General features: G+C 42.0%; 1 protein-coding gene across 5 annotated transcripts in view; it reads right to left on the bottom strand.

Moving 5' to 3' along the window:
* Positions 1 to 16,598, bottom strand: part of ptprt (protein tyrosine phosphatase receptor type T) — a 1,450,199-nt gene that overhangs the window by 221,918 nt on the left and 1,211,683 nt on the right. For 3 of the 5 annotated variants that reach the window (XM_078555116.1, XM_078555118.1, XM_078555119.1), the window contains one exon: positions 9,197 to 9,226. The exons of the other annotated variants lie outside the window; for them this stretch is intronic. In XM_078555116.1, coding sequence (XP_078411242.1) covers positions 9,197 to 9,226 — 30 coding nt within the window. The remainder of the gene's footprint in view (positions 1 to 9,196; positions 9,227 to 16,598) is intronic. 5 annotated transcript variants of the gene reach the window in all.

Below are 16,598 nucleotides of genomic sequence, written 5' to 3'. Positions count from 1 at the left end.
TTTCTAATCCATGATAAATCAGGATGTTCCCTCACAAATGTGTGAGTCAGGTCTGATTGCATTTGATTTCAAAACTATCTCAAGGGCAATTAAGGATGGGCAATACATCCTGGACTTGCCAGCAATGCTCACATCCCACAAAGGAATAAATAATAATAAAAACAAATTGCTCAACTTGGAAGCATTTTCAACTCTAAGCTGAAGTTGAGTATAAATTGAGTAAATTAAGTATTAAAAACACAAACTGACTCTAAAGTAAAGCAGGGCGAGGAGAGCCTCCTCCAAAATTCCTCTTGCTTTTCAGGTTAGGCTCTGGATTCAAGCTGCCTTACACTGCAACTGTATATCATGTCAATGCGAAAGAAAAGCGATTTGCAATAATTTTTTGTTACTTATTCTTTCATGGGATGTGGGCATCACGGGAAAGGCCAGCACTTGCTGCCCATCCGAGGCTGGTATTTTACAGCCTCTTTGTAAACTCCATTGACTTCAGCGGGACTGTAAAATCCCACTGTCGTAACATTCCACCCCTAATTGCCCTTGAACTGAGTGGCTTGCTTGGCCATTTCAGAGGGCAGTTAAGAGTCAACCACATTGCTGTGAGTCTGGAGTCACATGTAGGCCATACTATGTAAGGATGGTAGATTTCCTTCCTTAAAGGACATTAGTGAACCAGATGGGTTTTTACAACAATCAATGATAGTTTCATAGTCACCATTACTGAGGCTAGTTTTCAATTCCAGATTTATTAAGTGAGTTTAAAATTCCAGCAGCCGCAGTGATGGGATTTGAACCTGTGCCCACTAGTCTAGTGACATTACCACTACCACCACCATCACCTCCCATGTAGTACTATAGTTGTAGTGACTGTCCAAGGCAACACATGGTAACCATTAAAGCAGTAACTGTATATACTTTTTTATTTTCAATTAATCTATTGTTACTGAAAGTTTGTTATTGAAAGAGTACAGCATGGCCCCTTTGACACTGCTCTCTGTCTCTATAGAATGAAAAGATTGGAGTTTTCAAGGTGAAGTGATATGAATTCCATGCAGATTTCAAACAGAATGTTCTTGTCCATCTTGGAGTACAAATCCCAGCAGTACCTGTCAGGAAAACCTCTGTACATCTCTGTTAGCAGTCAAATTGGGTCTTCTGTTTTTCCCATCGGGATGCAATGTTGTCAAGTCTCAGGATGGTCAATGTTTTGCACATAAAATGAAATGCTGCAGCAGAATTGTAGCTGTTATATGAAAGGACACAAGAACTGTAAGGTCAAGCTCCCTGACTATTTGACATGCTGTCACAAGCCAGACAGGTTAGAAACATGCCAAATAAAGTGATATTTCAGCTGTCTGCACTGCTACGTAGCAATTTTTCCTTCAGTATGGTTATTTGATACTGTAAAGAATAACTCATTCAAGATTAAGGATCCCATTTGCCGTTATGCCCAATACAACCAAAGTCATTGGAGAATTTCAGATAGATTGAGTATTTTGGTGTGCAACATGTTTTTGCGGATGATACGACAATGGCAGCACACAATGAATCAACGTGATGTTAGCAAAGATTATATTGGATAATACTTACTGAAGCTCATTTACTTTGTTTTATCATATCCAAAAAATTTCTAGTGCAAAAATAATCTGTTCTCAGTAAATTCCAACATCTGCAGTATTTTGTTTTGTTTTTAAAAAACAAATAGTGATCCTTTCAGGCCAAGATGTAAGTCTAGAAAGTACACAATGTGATATTAGTGTTTACCGTTTTACATGTTCACCTGAAGTCCAACACTTCACTTAAAATAAACTAATCGTTCACCATGGCATTGTTCTTGTTGAGTTCTGATTGTTTATTTAAGCTTGATGTCTGTTTCTCTCATTATGTCACAAAGAGGTGTTTCTCTGCGCCATTGTTTTTCTCTTAGTCAATGTGTTTGTTTTGTATGATGCCTGCACCTTACCACATTAATTGTCTCTGTTTGTCTATCTACCTTTCTTAATAACAAAAAACTACTGCGGATGCTGGAAATCCAAAACAAAAACAGAATTACCTGGAAAAACTCAGCAGGTCTGGCAGCATCAGCGGAGAAGAAAAGAGTTGACGTTTCGAGTCCTCATGACCCTTCCGCAGAGCAGTTCTGCGGAACATGTTCTGCGGAAGGGTCATGAGGACTCGAAACGTCAACTCTTTTCTTCTCCGCCGATGCTGCCAGACCTGCTGAGTTTTTCCAGGTAATTCTGTTTTTGTTATCTATCTTTCTTGCCTGATCTCTCCTGCCTTGCAGGTTTGTGTTCCTCTGTCCCTGAGGTGTCTGTCTGCATGATCGCTTTGCGTTCACTGATCTTTCTCTCACTATTGGTGTGTGTGATTTTGCCTGATTTTTCTCTGTCTGACATTTTCTTGGACGATCCTTGTTTCTGATTGTCTCTGAACCAATTATTTCTGTCATCAAAGATCACTATGTTCTTCCAACTCAGTTTCTAATTAAACTAAGTTTAGTCATTTGGTAGTACAGAACTTGAATATTGCTGAAAAAATAGACATGCTGTCGAAGCTTTTCACCTTGCACTCATCAGGACAGCTATGCAAGATAAACCAACAATTTATACTGCATGAGAAGAGAGTGCTAATTGGTTGGCAAGTGGATTCTGATTGGTAGAGTTGTTGCCATGGAAATGCAGCAGAGAACAGTTAACTGTTAACTGCCAAGCTTTTGTTTCAAATTCAAACCAGGCGGGTCGACTCTGATTGGTCAAGGCATTGTCATGGGGAATGAACCAGGGAATGGTGGCCCCCAAACTTTTGTTTGGTTTGTAAGTGAGTAACACTGCTCACTTACCCTTGCTAGAAGCCACATATATTCACACACGGGGCTCTGTCCTTTGCATACAGAAGGAGCATGTCCACGCATTATGCCTTTTCCAACTAATCAAAAGCTTGGGGGTCCATCATTCCCTGGTTCTTTCTCCATGGCAACGCCTCTATCAATCAGCATTCTCTTCTCATGCAGTATAAATTGTTGTTCCCTTACTTTTGGTTTATCTTGTGTAGCTGTCCTGAGTGCAAGATGAAAAGTTTTGATAGCATGTCTCTTTCTTTCAGCAATAAACAATGTTTTTCTTTCTTTGCACAAGGTGCATTGGAGTTCCTACAATAATTTGTTCAGATGTCTAAGCCAAGTTTAACTTTTTCAGGAAAATTAGCAGGTAACTGTTAAAATTTGTGGATCAAGTTTACTAATCGTGTGAAATACTTCTTGCAATAAAATGTTTTTAAAATTTGAAAGCTGTGTCTAATTCTACTTGTTGCAACCTCTGGAGGGCACATATTGGGTAAAGGCCTGCTTCACAAGATAACATTTGACCCCTGTCCTCTCAGCAACACATATTGCAGGCACGCCATCTCCCTTGGCTCCAGCCCCCGGGTCCAGGATATTTTATACAATTGTTCCTCCCCAATATGTCAAGTTTCAGACCTTTCATCATGGCATGGATATGACAAATGACTACAATCTTTGCAACACTCTCTGGGGTGCACTGGAGGACAACCCCAAACCTGAGAAAGCATAGGAGGCTGCTCTTCATGACCCAGATGATCCTCTCAACTATCTCCCCAGTGCACGCATGTACTTGGTGTCTCAGCTTTGGTCTCCACAAAAAGACACCATCAAAAATGCAACATAGGATTGTGTGCATGCTAAATAGTGGAAGCAGTGTGTTATAGACAGAGCCAAGCAATAGTATAACCAATAGATCCTATCAAAGCTCTGCAGTCTTGCCACATCCAGTTGTGAATGGTGGACAATTAAACAATTAACTGGAGGAGAAGGATCCACAAACATTCCCATCCTCAGTGATGAGGGAGCGCAGCACATCAGTGCTTCAGCCAGCTTCAGCACGAAGTGCTGAGTGGTTGATCCATCTAGGCTTCCTCCTGAGATCACTAGCATAACAGATGCCAGTCTGTAGCCAGTTCAATTCACTCCATGTGATATCAAGAAACAGCTGAATGCACTGGATACAGCAAACTATGGCACAACATCTTCGTTGTAGCACTGAAGACTGATGCTCCAGTACTAGCTGGCCCCTAGCCAAGGTGTTCCGGTACAACCACAAATCGGGCACCAACCCAACAATGTGGTAAATAGCCCAGGTATATGTCCTGTCCACGAAAAGCGGACAAATCCAATCTGATGAATCACCACGCCATCAGTCCACTTTCAATCATCAGCAAAGTGATGGAAGGTCTCATTAACAGTACCATCTAGTGGTGCTGCGTAATAGCCGATCTTGACTTTGGATTCCCTCAGAGACAATCGAATTCCAGGCTGCATTGCAGTCCTGAGCCAATTATGGACAAAAATCTGAATTCCCGATTGAGGAGAGAGTGACTGCCCTTGATATCGATGCAGAATTAGACCAAGGCGTCGTGGCAAAATTGAAGTCATTGGGAATCAGGGAGTATTTCTCCACTGTTGGGAGTCATACCTAGCATAATTCCCTGCTGCGTCCCCCACCATCAAGAGCCTGGAGGTTACTCTTGATCAGAAATTATATTAATATGGTAGAAACAAGAGTGAGTCAGAAGCTGTAAATTCTGAGGTGACTAATTCACCTTGTGTCTCTCCAAAACCTGTCCACCAATGACTAGGCACAATTCAGAAGTGTGATGGAATACTCTCCACTTGCCTGCATCAATGCAGGTCATTGTGGTCGTTGGAGGCAAATCGTCTCAGTCTTAGGAGATCCTCAGGGTCCTGCTGAAGGCTCAACTATCTTTAACTATTTCATCAGTGATCTTCCTGCCATCATAAAGTCAGAAGTGGGGGTGTTCATGATGATTGCACCATGTTCAGAATCATTCCAGACTCCTCAGATAGTGGAGCAGTTTGTGCCCACAAACAGCAAGACAGGGACAACTTTCAGGCTTGGGCAGTTATGTGGCAAGTAATTTTGCACCACACAAATGGCAGGCATTGACCATCTTTAACAAAAGAGATTATAAACTTCTTCCCTTGACATTCAATGGCATTACCATCATTGAATTGGGGGTTACTCTTGATCAGAAATTATATAGATACGGTGGAAATAAGAGCAGGTCAGAGGCTGTAAATTCTGAGGTGGCTAACTCACCTCATGTCCCCCCAAAACCTGTCTACCATCTACAAGGCACAAGTCAGAAGTATGATGGAATACTCTCCACTTGCCTGGAAGAGTGCAGCTCCAACAATACTCAACAAATGCGACACCATCCAGGACAAAGCAACCCCACAAGATGCACTGCAGCAATTCACCAAGGCTCCTTCAAAAGCACCTTCCAAACCCGTGACCGCAACCACCTAGAAGGACAAGGGTAGCAGATGCATGTGAACACCACCAAGTTCCCCTCCAAGCCATACACCATCCTGGCTTGGAAATATATTGCCGTTGCTTCATTGTCGCTTGGTCAAAATCCTGAAACTCCCTCCCTAACAGTGCTGTGGGTGTACCTACATCACATGGACTGCAGCAGTTCAAGAAGTGGCTCACCACCACCTTCTCAAGAGCAATTAGGATTGGGAAACCAATGCAGGTCTTCCAGTGGTGCTCACATGCCATGAATACAAAAAAATGTGACTGCACCAAGGAAGAAGCCTTATCATCATGGATCTGTCTTTTCATCCACCCAAGTTTTCCATCCATGCATGCAATGCGAAGTTGCATGCACCAAATACATCAAGACAGGCCCTCACGTGCTGCACCTTGAAAGATGTGCCAAGGCTCCTTCCTGTACATCTCACTCAAACTGAATGTTGAGGGATTAGTAGCTCTCTCTTTTCATGTGGTTTTTGTGGGATGTGATGAGAAACCTCCGGCAAGTGAGCCCTGCACTCAGGGGAAGCTATCCATCCTAAAGAAACTTAATACTCTCCTCTGACTTTGTTCTACCGCAAACATGTCAAATATAATGAATTCTTTAGCCAATGGAAAAGGGCAGCAGTTATCTACTGAATGTAGGCCATCACTGCCCTTCACTAATCATAGAATCATAGAATGGGTACTGCTCAGGAGGCCATTTGGCCTGTCGTGTCCATGCCAGCTCTCTGTAAAAGATCAGTTAGTCCCATTCCAATGCCTTTTCCCCATTGTCCTGCAATTTTTTCACGTCAGGTAATTATCCAATTTTCTTTAGAAAGCCCTAATTGACTCTGGCTTCACCACACACGCTCAGACAGTGCATTCCAGATCCTAACCAGTTGCTGCATAAAAAAGCTTTTCCTCAAGTCGCCATTAGTTCTTTTACCAATCACCTTAAATCTGTGTCCTCTGGTTTTCGACCATTCTGCCATGGCAACAGATTTTCTCTATAAACACTATCCAGGTGCCACATTACTTTGAACACCTCTATCAAATCTCCTCTCAATCTTTTCTTCTCCAAGGAGAACAGTCCCAGCTTCTCCAATACATGCAAGTAACTGAAGTCCCTCACCTTAGCACGGGTACCCTCTTGATGTGTAGATAGATTCATACCCATAAACCACTCTCCCTGAGGGCCATGGTGGCATTCATCACCACTAGTTGAGGCTCTGCTGCAGTTGGAGCAGGGCTTTAAGTCATCATGGAGCTAGTCACAGAATTGGTAATAACCTCCTATGCAAAACCATCAAACAGACAAGCTCCTCTGACATCTCCGCTCCAGGGTGGCTAATTGCCTGTGGGGTGTTCTCTTTGCTGGTGGTGCTTCAACTTCCAGGCCTCCAGTCTCTCTTTCTCTTTGTTCTGTTCCTTTTTCATGATAAGAGCAAGCAGATGTATAGCCAGCAAATAAAAAAAATCAGGATTCGCAGGCTGAGAGTTGCTTTAACTGGCCTGGATCTGCTGATGCACACTTAGACCAGGTGACTACGAGTGTTGGTATGCTGAAAATCTAGTCCTACTGTTAAAAAAGCTTCAGATGTGTTTGGTACAGTGGTCGATTGACAAAGTAAAAAAATCTAGGAAATTTGAATAGAGTGAAATTGCGCTCTTAGCTCACTTTTTCCTCAATCGTTTATGCCATGTTCCATTTCCCTGGGTGCAAATCATAGGAAATTCCACTTTTCCCTCTTTCTGTTTGCCCAGATTTGTCTGTTTTTCCACCCCAATCTCTAACTGTTCTGGAATGGGTTCTTGCAATCTGTTGCCACCATCTTAGCATCTATCAGCACACATTCCAGTCAGATATTTAATTATTTATCATAAATCATGCAGGCAGACACATTTTGGGTGGAAAGGCTGCAGTGGGGAATATTTAATTATGGGCTGAGGAGGCAGCAGCATTGAATTTTAGGGAAGGAGGTAGAGTATCCATAGATCAGGCAAGGAGGCAATAGAAGGAAATTTTAGCAAACAGCAGGGATTTTTTTTTTATTTATATCTCAGGGAGCAGGGAGCACCATTAAATTTTAGCAAACAGAAGGGTAATACATTTATTTATACTTCAGTGAGCAGACTGCAGTGAGTTGTAGGAGGAAAAATGAGCAGCGGAAAACATTTAATATTTATATCTAGTAGAACAGGCAGCACCATTAATTTCTAGGAGCCAACAAGGCAATATATATTTATCTAAAAGGAGCAGTAAGCCCTGGAACAAGAAGTATCAGTTTATTTGTTTATCAGGGAAGAAACTACCAGAGCAAAAATAAACTTATGGAGTTTTCAGATTTAAAATGTAATGAATTTATAAATAAAGACATATTTATAAAAGGAATAAAATAAAAAAGGTCGCTTGCATTAAAGAGAAAAACAAAATGGAAGCTGATGTTCGGAGACTCATCACATTGTCACTGCAGTGGTCAGAACCTGCAACTACATTGTGACAGGCAAGAGTTTACATAGGAAAATTATAAATTGTAAAAGGTTCTGTACCTTCTTAACACTGTAACTGGTTGCCATAAAAGTGTTATAAAATTCATGGCAACAGGATGTTAAACAGGATGTATACACACATTTTAATAAAATAAAAAGATGGGTTACGGCCCTGTTAAAATAACTGCCAAAGTAATATTAGACAAACCCACAAGCAATTACACATTAGTATAATACATATATTTGTAGTGTGTTAAATGCAAGTGTTTGCAAAAAGCTGCTCACCATCTGTTTACAATGGGTCTACAATGTTGTCTGCAAATTACAGATGATTAAGCACCATAATTGGTATTAGCTCAGACCATGTCCCCAACATACACAATCACATTATTATGGTCTATTATTACCTATGATCAGCAGCCATCATTTAAAGTGTAACCTTTATTTATGAACATACTAAGACCAGATTAAAAAGGGACTGAAATAGCAGTTTAAGAATAAAATAATCTGATTATTTCCCCTTTTAAATCTTTTCCCCCAACTGTAACATATGCCACCAAGCCTCACAGCATTTTTCAGTGTCGGGAAGTGGTCTGCTCCTACACGTTTTCTATTGCCAATCTGTTACCAGCCACAAGAGCGTATGCAAGAGTGGCCTGGGCTAATTTGTCCACTGATTCCCCCCCTGTTTCCTGTGAAGAAACACTGCATCTCATTTCAGCATCTCTTCACATGGGGATTGGGGGCTCAAAGACATGAGCTGTCACTCTGCAGTGTGTTCATACACCAACGTCCCGAGACTCTGCATCACTCTCACTACAGTGAATCTGCAGTGAGAATTCTTCAATTCGATTACTTTCACATAATTCCCAAAGATTTGCTTTGAAAATTCAATATTTGTTGGTACATAGCTTCATCACACATAAAGTTGTATTAGTAAAGATCCTACAATGTCCAGAGTGAATTCTGCTTTATGTAACTGTTAAATCCAATTTATGGGCACAGTGGATGACTGATTGCTGTTAATATTACTTCAAATATAGCAAATGCCATAGTGATAAACTATTTCTGCTGGCGACAGGTTTTCTGTAACCTTTCAACATTATGCAATTATATCACAAAACTTGTGGGCAAACGCAATGGTAGGATTATTTAGCTAGAAAGTTATAAAACATTCTACAATTGTAAATGATTTAAATTCAAACATTAGAATATATTAAAAACACACTTTTAAGAATGCCGTATGCATTTACAATTGCTTTTAAGTTCTGTAAATAGTTGAGCTATCTACTCTAAGCAGCTTTGTTTGGGTATAAGAAGAGCATGGAGACTAGTGAAGGGAAATTTCTACTTGAGCTGATACTTACAGGTAATATGAGTAGGAATAAGCACTCCTCCTGCCATGCGTGAACAGTTGAAGGGATAAATGGATGGGAAAGCAATGAAAGGGAAAAATAAGAAAATAAGTTATTAAGGAATTTGCATAGTAAAAATCAGGGGATTAGGATTATACAGATAATGTCAAAGTCACCTTGAAGTTTGTTGCAACAAAAGTGCAAATAACATGTCAAATACTGAAGTAATAAATCTACATTATTTATCTGTCTAATTGAACCATAGTGTAGTTCTTTTATTTTATTGACAACAATTTCAAGGGAATGGCACAAAGGTTAAAATGGACTGCAATCTCTTGTATTAATGCCTTATGAGAAGCTTGATGTATTATGGTTATTTTATTCCTAAGGATTGTTTAAAAAAAAACTGTCAGAGAATTAACCATACAGGATTGTATGATTACTGCAATGGAACGGGGAGTCAAACAAATCTTATACCCACTCCTGTCGTATCTGCTAAATGAAACAAAAATGGATGTCTCTTCATATAATTGTATTGTGTGTGATGTGAAGGTGTTGTAAGCAAATTGCATTGCTTCACAGAAATCTCAAAATTAAATCGTGCATCCAATTAAGCAGGCAAATGGAAATATCTTACATGAGTAAAATACATTAATACTTTTTATTTAATTTAAAAATAAGTACTAAATAAAGGCTAATTAAGTTTTGAAATGAAAGAGGAGATACACATCTAACTTGCCAAAATGTCAACTCTGTGCGCTAACTTGTATATGTGTGCGATATACTTTAACGATTCTGAACTAGATGGTGTTTGTTTTAGGGAAAAGATTATGCATCATGTCATTGAAATTCTACTCCTGCTAGTCAATCCCGGAATAACACCCCATGAAGGACACAATGATCTACTTGCTTGTTTACTCAACAATGAACGATGGTTTGGAATTGAATAGGTATGGGGGAGGGGGAAGTAAAAGGGATATAAAAAAGCGCTGCACAACTGAAAAGCTTCTCAACGAGATTATATCTAAAGTTTCAGTCCCGTTTATTTTATTTCCTATGCAGCACTAAAATAGTTTTGAGTCATTTTTACCAGTAACCTTCTGTGAGTTGCATTAATGGCAAACTCTAGAGGCTTACTGCAAAAACTGATTAAATCAATTCTTCCCCTGTACAATTACCAGCATAGTCAATTGATCTTTCATGAGCTACATCATTTGTGATAGAATTTCCCCCTCAGTTTGCGGAGCTAAAGCTGACTTAAATAAATGCAAATTCAATTTAGCAGTATTTTGGAAAGCCATGATACCAGAGGTTTTTATTATTCTCAGAAATGTATTTTTTGTACAAAGATTTTTTTCTTGTTTCTGTTATCTAACCTAAAGGCAAAGGAAAATACAGAGACATATTTTTGTGTAAAGTACTCCCTCTTTATATAGAAGAAAATAATGGGCTTATCAAGAATGTTTTGGGTGTTTTAATAAAATGTCTGTTTTATTGACTGTTTAGAGAGCCTTAATTTGGTCTCCTGTCTCTGCTAGGCCCTTCCAATGACAACAATTGTGAGGAACAGGCTGGCCCTGATTCAAAGAACAGGAGCAATGATAGGTCTGAATCTACCATTGCAATCATCTGACCTTTGGGAAAGCACATTACAGACTGGAAATGCCTGGTTCTTCTGTTTACTACGGATGCTCTTTGGGATGCTCTCCATTAATGGTGTTACCAAGTGATATAGTGAGGAGAGAGGCCCCAGTTGAATTGTTTATGTCTGCAATAAAATTAGTACTGTTATTAAAATGTCTGATGAATCCATTATCTTCTAAAAGGCATGGGAATACACTGAATAAAAGTACTTGCCCAGGCATTTTCTTTCTCTTTAACTTTTCTCTACTTACAATTACATGAATACTTACATAATTTAATGAGAAACATAAATCTTTCAAGCTTTTTTGTTTTGTTTTGTTTTGTTATGACTCCTATTCCTATGCCTCCATGTGTCATGTACCAATCATGCAGTTGAATTGATAGCAGGTATCCTTCATCCAGGTCTCTACAATTGCCACTGTTGAAACCACCTTTGAGTGGTTTGTGTGCCTAATTCCCCTCTATCTGTAAGCAAATACCTGCTTTCCACTTGGTATCTCCCTTTGGTGACAGCAAGCCACTGCTTAACAAACTCTGGGCATTAACTTACAAGGCCTTTGATAAGATACCACATAGTAGATTAATGAACAAGGTCCGAGAATGCAGAGTCAGGGGACATGTAGCAGGATGGATAACTTGCTGGCTTCAAGACATAAAGCAGAGGATGGGGGTAAAAGTTAGTTATCCAGCATATGTGGCAGAAGATAAGAAGTGGAATTCCAGATGGATCAGTACTGGGACCCCTGCTATTCACAATTTATAGGCCAGGATTTCCCGGTCGGCGAGCGGGGGGGCAGGGCCCGCTCGCTGACGCATAAAATGACGTTTTATCGGGTGGAACTCCCAACGTCACCCCGCCTCATTTCAATTTTCAGGTCGGCGGGGGCTCAGCCAAATCAGCTGTGCGCCCGCCGACCTGTCAATGGCCCCCCAATTGAGGCCATTGACAAAGTAATGAAAGTAATTAGTGGACCTGCCCATCCAACCTTAAGGTTGGCGGGCAGGCTGGGAGCCCTGGCGGACAATGGAAAAAGCGTGAAACCTCATCCACGGGCGGGATGAGGTTTCATGTAGGTTTTTAAAAATTTAACAAAAGTGTATTTAAAAGTGATGGACATGTCCCAACTCATGTGATAGTGTCACATGAGGGGACATGTCAGGGAAACTTTTGTTTCTGTTTTTAAGATTTTTTATTGTGGACCCGATCTCCCTGAGGCAGCACTTAGCCTCAGGGAGATGAGTGCGCTCTTTCTCGCACATGCGCGAAAGAGCATACTCTCGGCTGAGGGAATCCCCCCACCACCCGCACAGGGAGCACATAGCGCTTCCTTGCGGACGTCACGCTGGACGGGCCTTAATTGGCCCACCCATGTAAAATGGCGGTGCATCACCAATTGGGAGTGCCGATCGGAGGCGTGCCCGCTCCTGAACTCCCCCCCCCCAACTGGGGGGGGGGGGGGGGGGGGGGGGGGTGGAATTCTGCCCATAATATTGATTTTATCAAAAACACAATTTGTGAAATTTGTAAAAAAACACCAAATTGGGGATGGGGAAAGGGTGCTGGTGGTATGGTGTATACTGAGGAGGGCTGCAACAAATTGGAAAGAAAAATAAGGACATCATATTACTTGGAAAGTGAGGGCTGTATTTTTGGTGGGGACCAGCACCCCGGTGTTGGGTCCATAAGGTTGTCTTGAGCCCCGCCCATGTTAGCGGGCCTGCCAGCACAACCTCCTGGGAGATAGCCTCCTACTTGGCCTCCTCCTTGCTCGCTGCCCTATTAAGGAGCAGGCTCCGGGACCTGGAGGGCCAATCAGTAGGCCCGCAGTGATGTCAGGCTGGCAGCCCCAGCAGGAGAGGTGGGTGCTAGTGAGGCGCATAGGTAAGCCTGAGGGCCTCAGAAAAAGAGCCCTTAATCTGGTAGGGCCATCAAGGAAAATACAAGTGCCATTGCAAAATGAAAGAATGAGGAAGCTAGGCCTCTTTGCTCTTGCAAAGAGGGGGCTGAGTGATGACATCATAGAGGTCTTTAAAATTACGAAAGGTTTTTATAAGAGTAGGCTTGGAGGCTGGGATTTTTGGGCTGTAAGGTCGGGACCTGGTGTGATCAGCCCTCGAAAATTGTGGTCCTGGAGTTTGTGTTGCCCCGATGCCTATGGGACAGTTCCAAATTTTCAATGGGCCAACGATGGGGAAGGCGTTTGCCTCCAATTGCTGGCCCCTTAAGCAGATTGCTAAAGGGCCTGTCCAGAACAGAATGAAATTTTCAAAATTTTTCCCGGCAAGCAAGAACAGCCTTGTGCTTATCAGTGCCCAGCTGTCCGGCGCGTGGTGGGGCATGAATAGATTTCTTTGGAGGCAATTTTGAGGCAGATCTGTGGGACCAACTGGCATTGGCATCAGTGCTGGCTCTTACATTGTCGTGCAAGGCTTCTGTCTGCCTTAGTTGACCTTCTGAACTTCACATGAGCTGTCTGCAACATGGCTGCAACCTTACTTTGTCACTGGCACTAGGCGAACCTAGGGCAGGTATCTCCAACCTCCTCAATGGTGCTTGGCACCTCTAATTGCTGGTCTCCTGGCCAATTAGGCAGGTGTGTCGAAGTTCAGTCATGGATTTGGGACCTGGAATTCCTGACCCTGCATTGAAAATCCGGCCACTTTGTTTGGAAGAGCAAAACTAGAGGTGAGCATGCGGAACTCGCTACCAGAGTGAATGAGTGAGGCAAATAGTGCAGATATATGTAAGATAAGCATATATGGGGGGAGGGAACTGAGGGTTATGGCAACAGAGCTAGATGAGGAAAGATGGGAGGAGGCTTGAGTAGAGCATAAATGGACTGGTCAAGCTGCATGGCCTGTTTCGGTGCTGTGTACTTCATGTAATTCTATGGCCAGAGTTTTATGCCCACGAGCGTCTGACCCGAACGGACGTGAAACAGCATGATGTGACGTCAGGCAAGCGTCCCGATGTCAGTGCACACTCGCGCGATGTTGCGTTCGGCGGGCTTGTGCTGCAGTCGGAAGTGCGCCCGCTGACAATTAAGTGGGCAATTAAGCCCATTAACGATGCAATCAACAGCGATTTTACGTGGCCCGTCCACACTTACGGTTGGCGGACGGTCCATTCTCCCAGGCGGCCTTTACATTTTTGGTCAAACCTCAATCCAGGGTGGGATGAAATCTCCGTGGGGAAATAAAATAAAAAGAGATATCTGGGGACTAGTTTTTTTATGAGGTATGCTTTCAGGTGCTTGGTTGTGCTGCATGGACTTATTTTGCAGCATTTTTGTCATTTCCTTTAGCCTGTGGAGGTCTGCAGCTCCCTGGGGCAGCTGTCTGCCTTCAGGGAGTACTCCCAAAGCACTCAGCTGCACCCTTGTTTATGTCGGCGCCCGCCCTCTTCCCGCACACACCCCGGCAGCGTGGAGCATTTCAGCGCACGTTTCACGCTGGCTGACCGTTAATTGGCCAGCCAGGGTGAAATCGCGGTCGGGGGCCAATAGCAGCCGGTGGCCCATTTCCCGTCCGCTCCCGGTCCTGCCGATCGCGCGCGCCCGTCAACCGAAAAATTCAGGCCTATGTAATTCTACATCTTGTCACTGTGTAACTGAGTTCTGTTGGGCTCTAAAAATATATTTTCCATTTCGTGAAATCAAAAAAGGTTACAAGTAATACCACAAAGAGATATGCATATCCGGAACAGACAACTAATGAGAAACCATAGAACAATGGTTATATTTCAAGGACTGGGACTATTCCCATTGTAGATATATCATAACAATTCTTACTTGTGTTGTGGCATGAACAACTATATTTACATTCGTGGTATAAACCAATGCAGACATGGGACATTTTTTTTTCTGTGCTGAGAACTGTTGTGCGCTTCACTGTTTTAGAAAATAGGACAAGGATTGTTTTGGAAAAGGGCTGTTAAATGCAAATAGTTATGTTTGAGCTTTAGTAGGGGTATCTGTTCGGCACTTTATTGGGCAGAAAATAGGTTCTCTACTATGTAGCGAATAGAAAATAAATAAGTGAAGGAGACAAAGAGAGGGAGTGGAGAAAAATAAAGGGAATTTGGTTTCCACAAAACATGCCTGTGGCTTTTCTATTTTTTGCAATGGTTTCCGTGCCTTTTGACATTTCAACACAAGCTTTCCCCAAAAAGTAAAATTCCAATCCTAAACATAGTGCCATTGCATCCATGGTGCAGTCTGCCCATGAGTTAACCTAAAAACAAATCCCAATCTCGGTCACTTTGGTTTTAGAATTCAATTCAGATTTTCCTCCACAGGTAACCATCATGTACGCAGCAAATCTGACCTCCCTCAGGAATTCTTACTTTTTGAGGGGTTGGGGCAAAAAATGAATTAGATATGATGGTGGTGGAAACCTTCCATTTGTGGCATTGCAAGGGGGTGTGTTTGGGAGAGGAGGAGAGTGGGCAACTAAACCTTAGCAGATGTGACCAGTATTTCCATTATTGTACCGTGTACAGAAATTTTGAAGAGATCAGGAAGCAGGTACATGTCTGCAGAAAGAATTTTTAACCTGCTGCTAAAGAATCTCTACTCTGCCAGAATCTATTTATTTTGCTTAGGGGCCATTAATATCCCAAGGAAGCCTTTAGCTAAGTACTTAGTGAGTACAATTGAACGCCAAACACTTTCAAAGTGACATCTTCATCAAGGACAGTGCAAATGTTAAATGGTCATTAGTAGAACTGGCAGCACAGCCGATCAATGATTAAACACCCAGCAAAGCGTGATAGCCAAGGGAGAGAACCAGCTGGTTTAACAGAGAACCAGCTGGTTTAACAGAGAACCATTTATCTGTCACATTAAATTGACTTAAAATGTATTTGGTAGATTACACATTAGTGCAATTCAGTTCCCAGTTTTGCTTCACACACAGCTTTTTTTAAAAATCAATTTAAATATCAAACTATGACATTGAAGTACTGACTACTCATCTTTGTATGTGTATGCTAAGCTTGTACACAGTATACTAGAAAGAATAAGGGGCTCCCTACATTTATTAAATTCATTATTTCTAGTAATCCGCTGAACAATTGTACAACAATATGCTTTCAGTTGGTAAGTGTTATTTGCAGGTCAGTCATTAGAAGCTGTGAACCCTGCTCCCAAAGTTGTTGCATTAAGTGGACCAATTACAAACACTCAAATTTTGAACATAAGTGCCTCTAGGTTTTTTCAATGACGCATTCTAATAAATACTGTACTGGATGTGTTGAAACCATGATCTCTGCTTTCTTCATGCTGAACAGCAGGACCTTGCTTCCTTGTAAGAAGTTAACTTCACGGAATAACACAAGGACGAATTCACAAATCATACCTTCTCAGTGCTGCAGTCCTACCTGTGACCTCCACTCCCACTGAGCACTCCCGGGTCCAGATTATCAACACGACGGAGAGGCTCCATCGTGGAAAATTTAGCGGAAATGCCTGAAAATCCGAACTCCCAATCCCAAACACGGCACTTCCCATTTTTGTGGGGGTGGGATTGGGGTCAGAGTGTGTTTTGCGCATGTGTGGTTTATGAAGGCAGCTGGCCATTTAAATCATTAACTGATTCCACTGAAATGGGATTTTGGTAGGCCAAACCTGAATTTGTGCAGATTAGACCAAGTAAGAGAAGGTCTGAATTTTTGTAGGTTCATTTTGGATATCCAGGAGAGGTAAGATGCTCCTTTGGGTCTGGTCCTGGGACATCTTTGGGGAAGTCAGGTGTCCTTTGGGGTAGGTCA

This window comes from Cetorhinus maximus, chromosome 13 (genome assembly GCF_964194155.1).
Source record: "Cetorhinus maximus chromosome 13, sCetMax3.hap1.1, whole genome shotgun sequence".
Classification (NCBI taxonomy): domain Eukaryota; kingdom Metazoa; phylum Chordata; class Chondrichthyes; order Lamniformes; family Cetorhinidae; genus Cetorhinus; species Cetorhinus maximus.
Note: the sequence above shows the minus strand (reverse complement) of the source record. Positions and strands in the feature narration are given on the sequence as shown.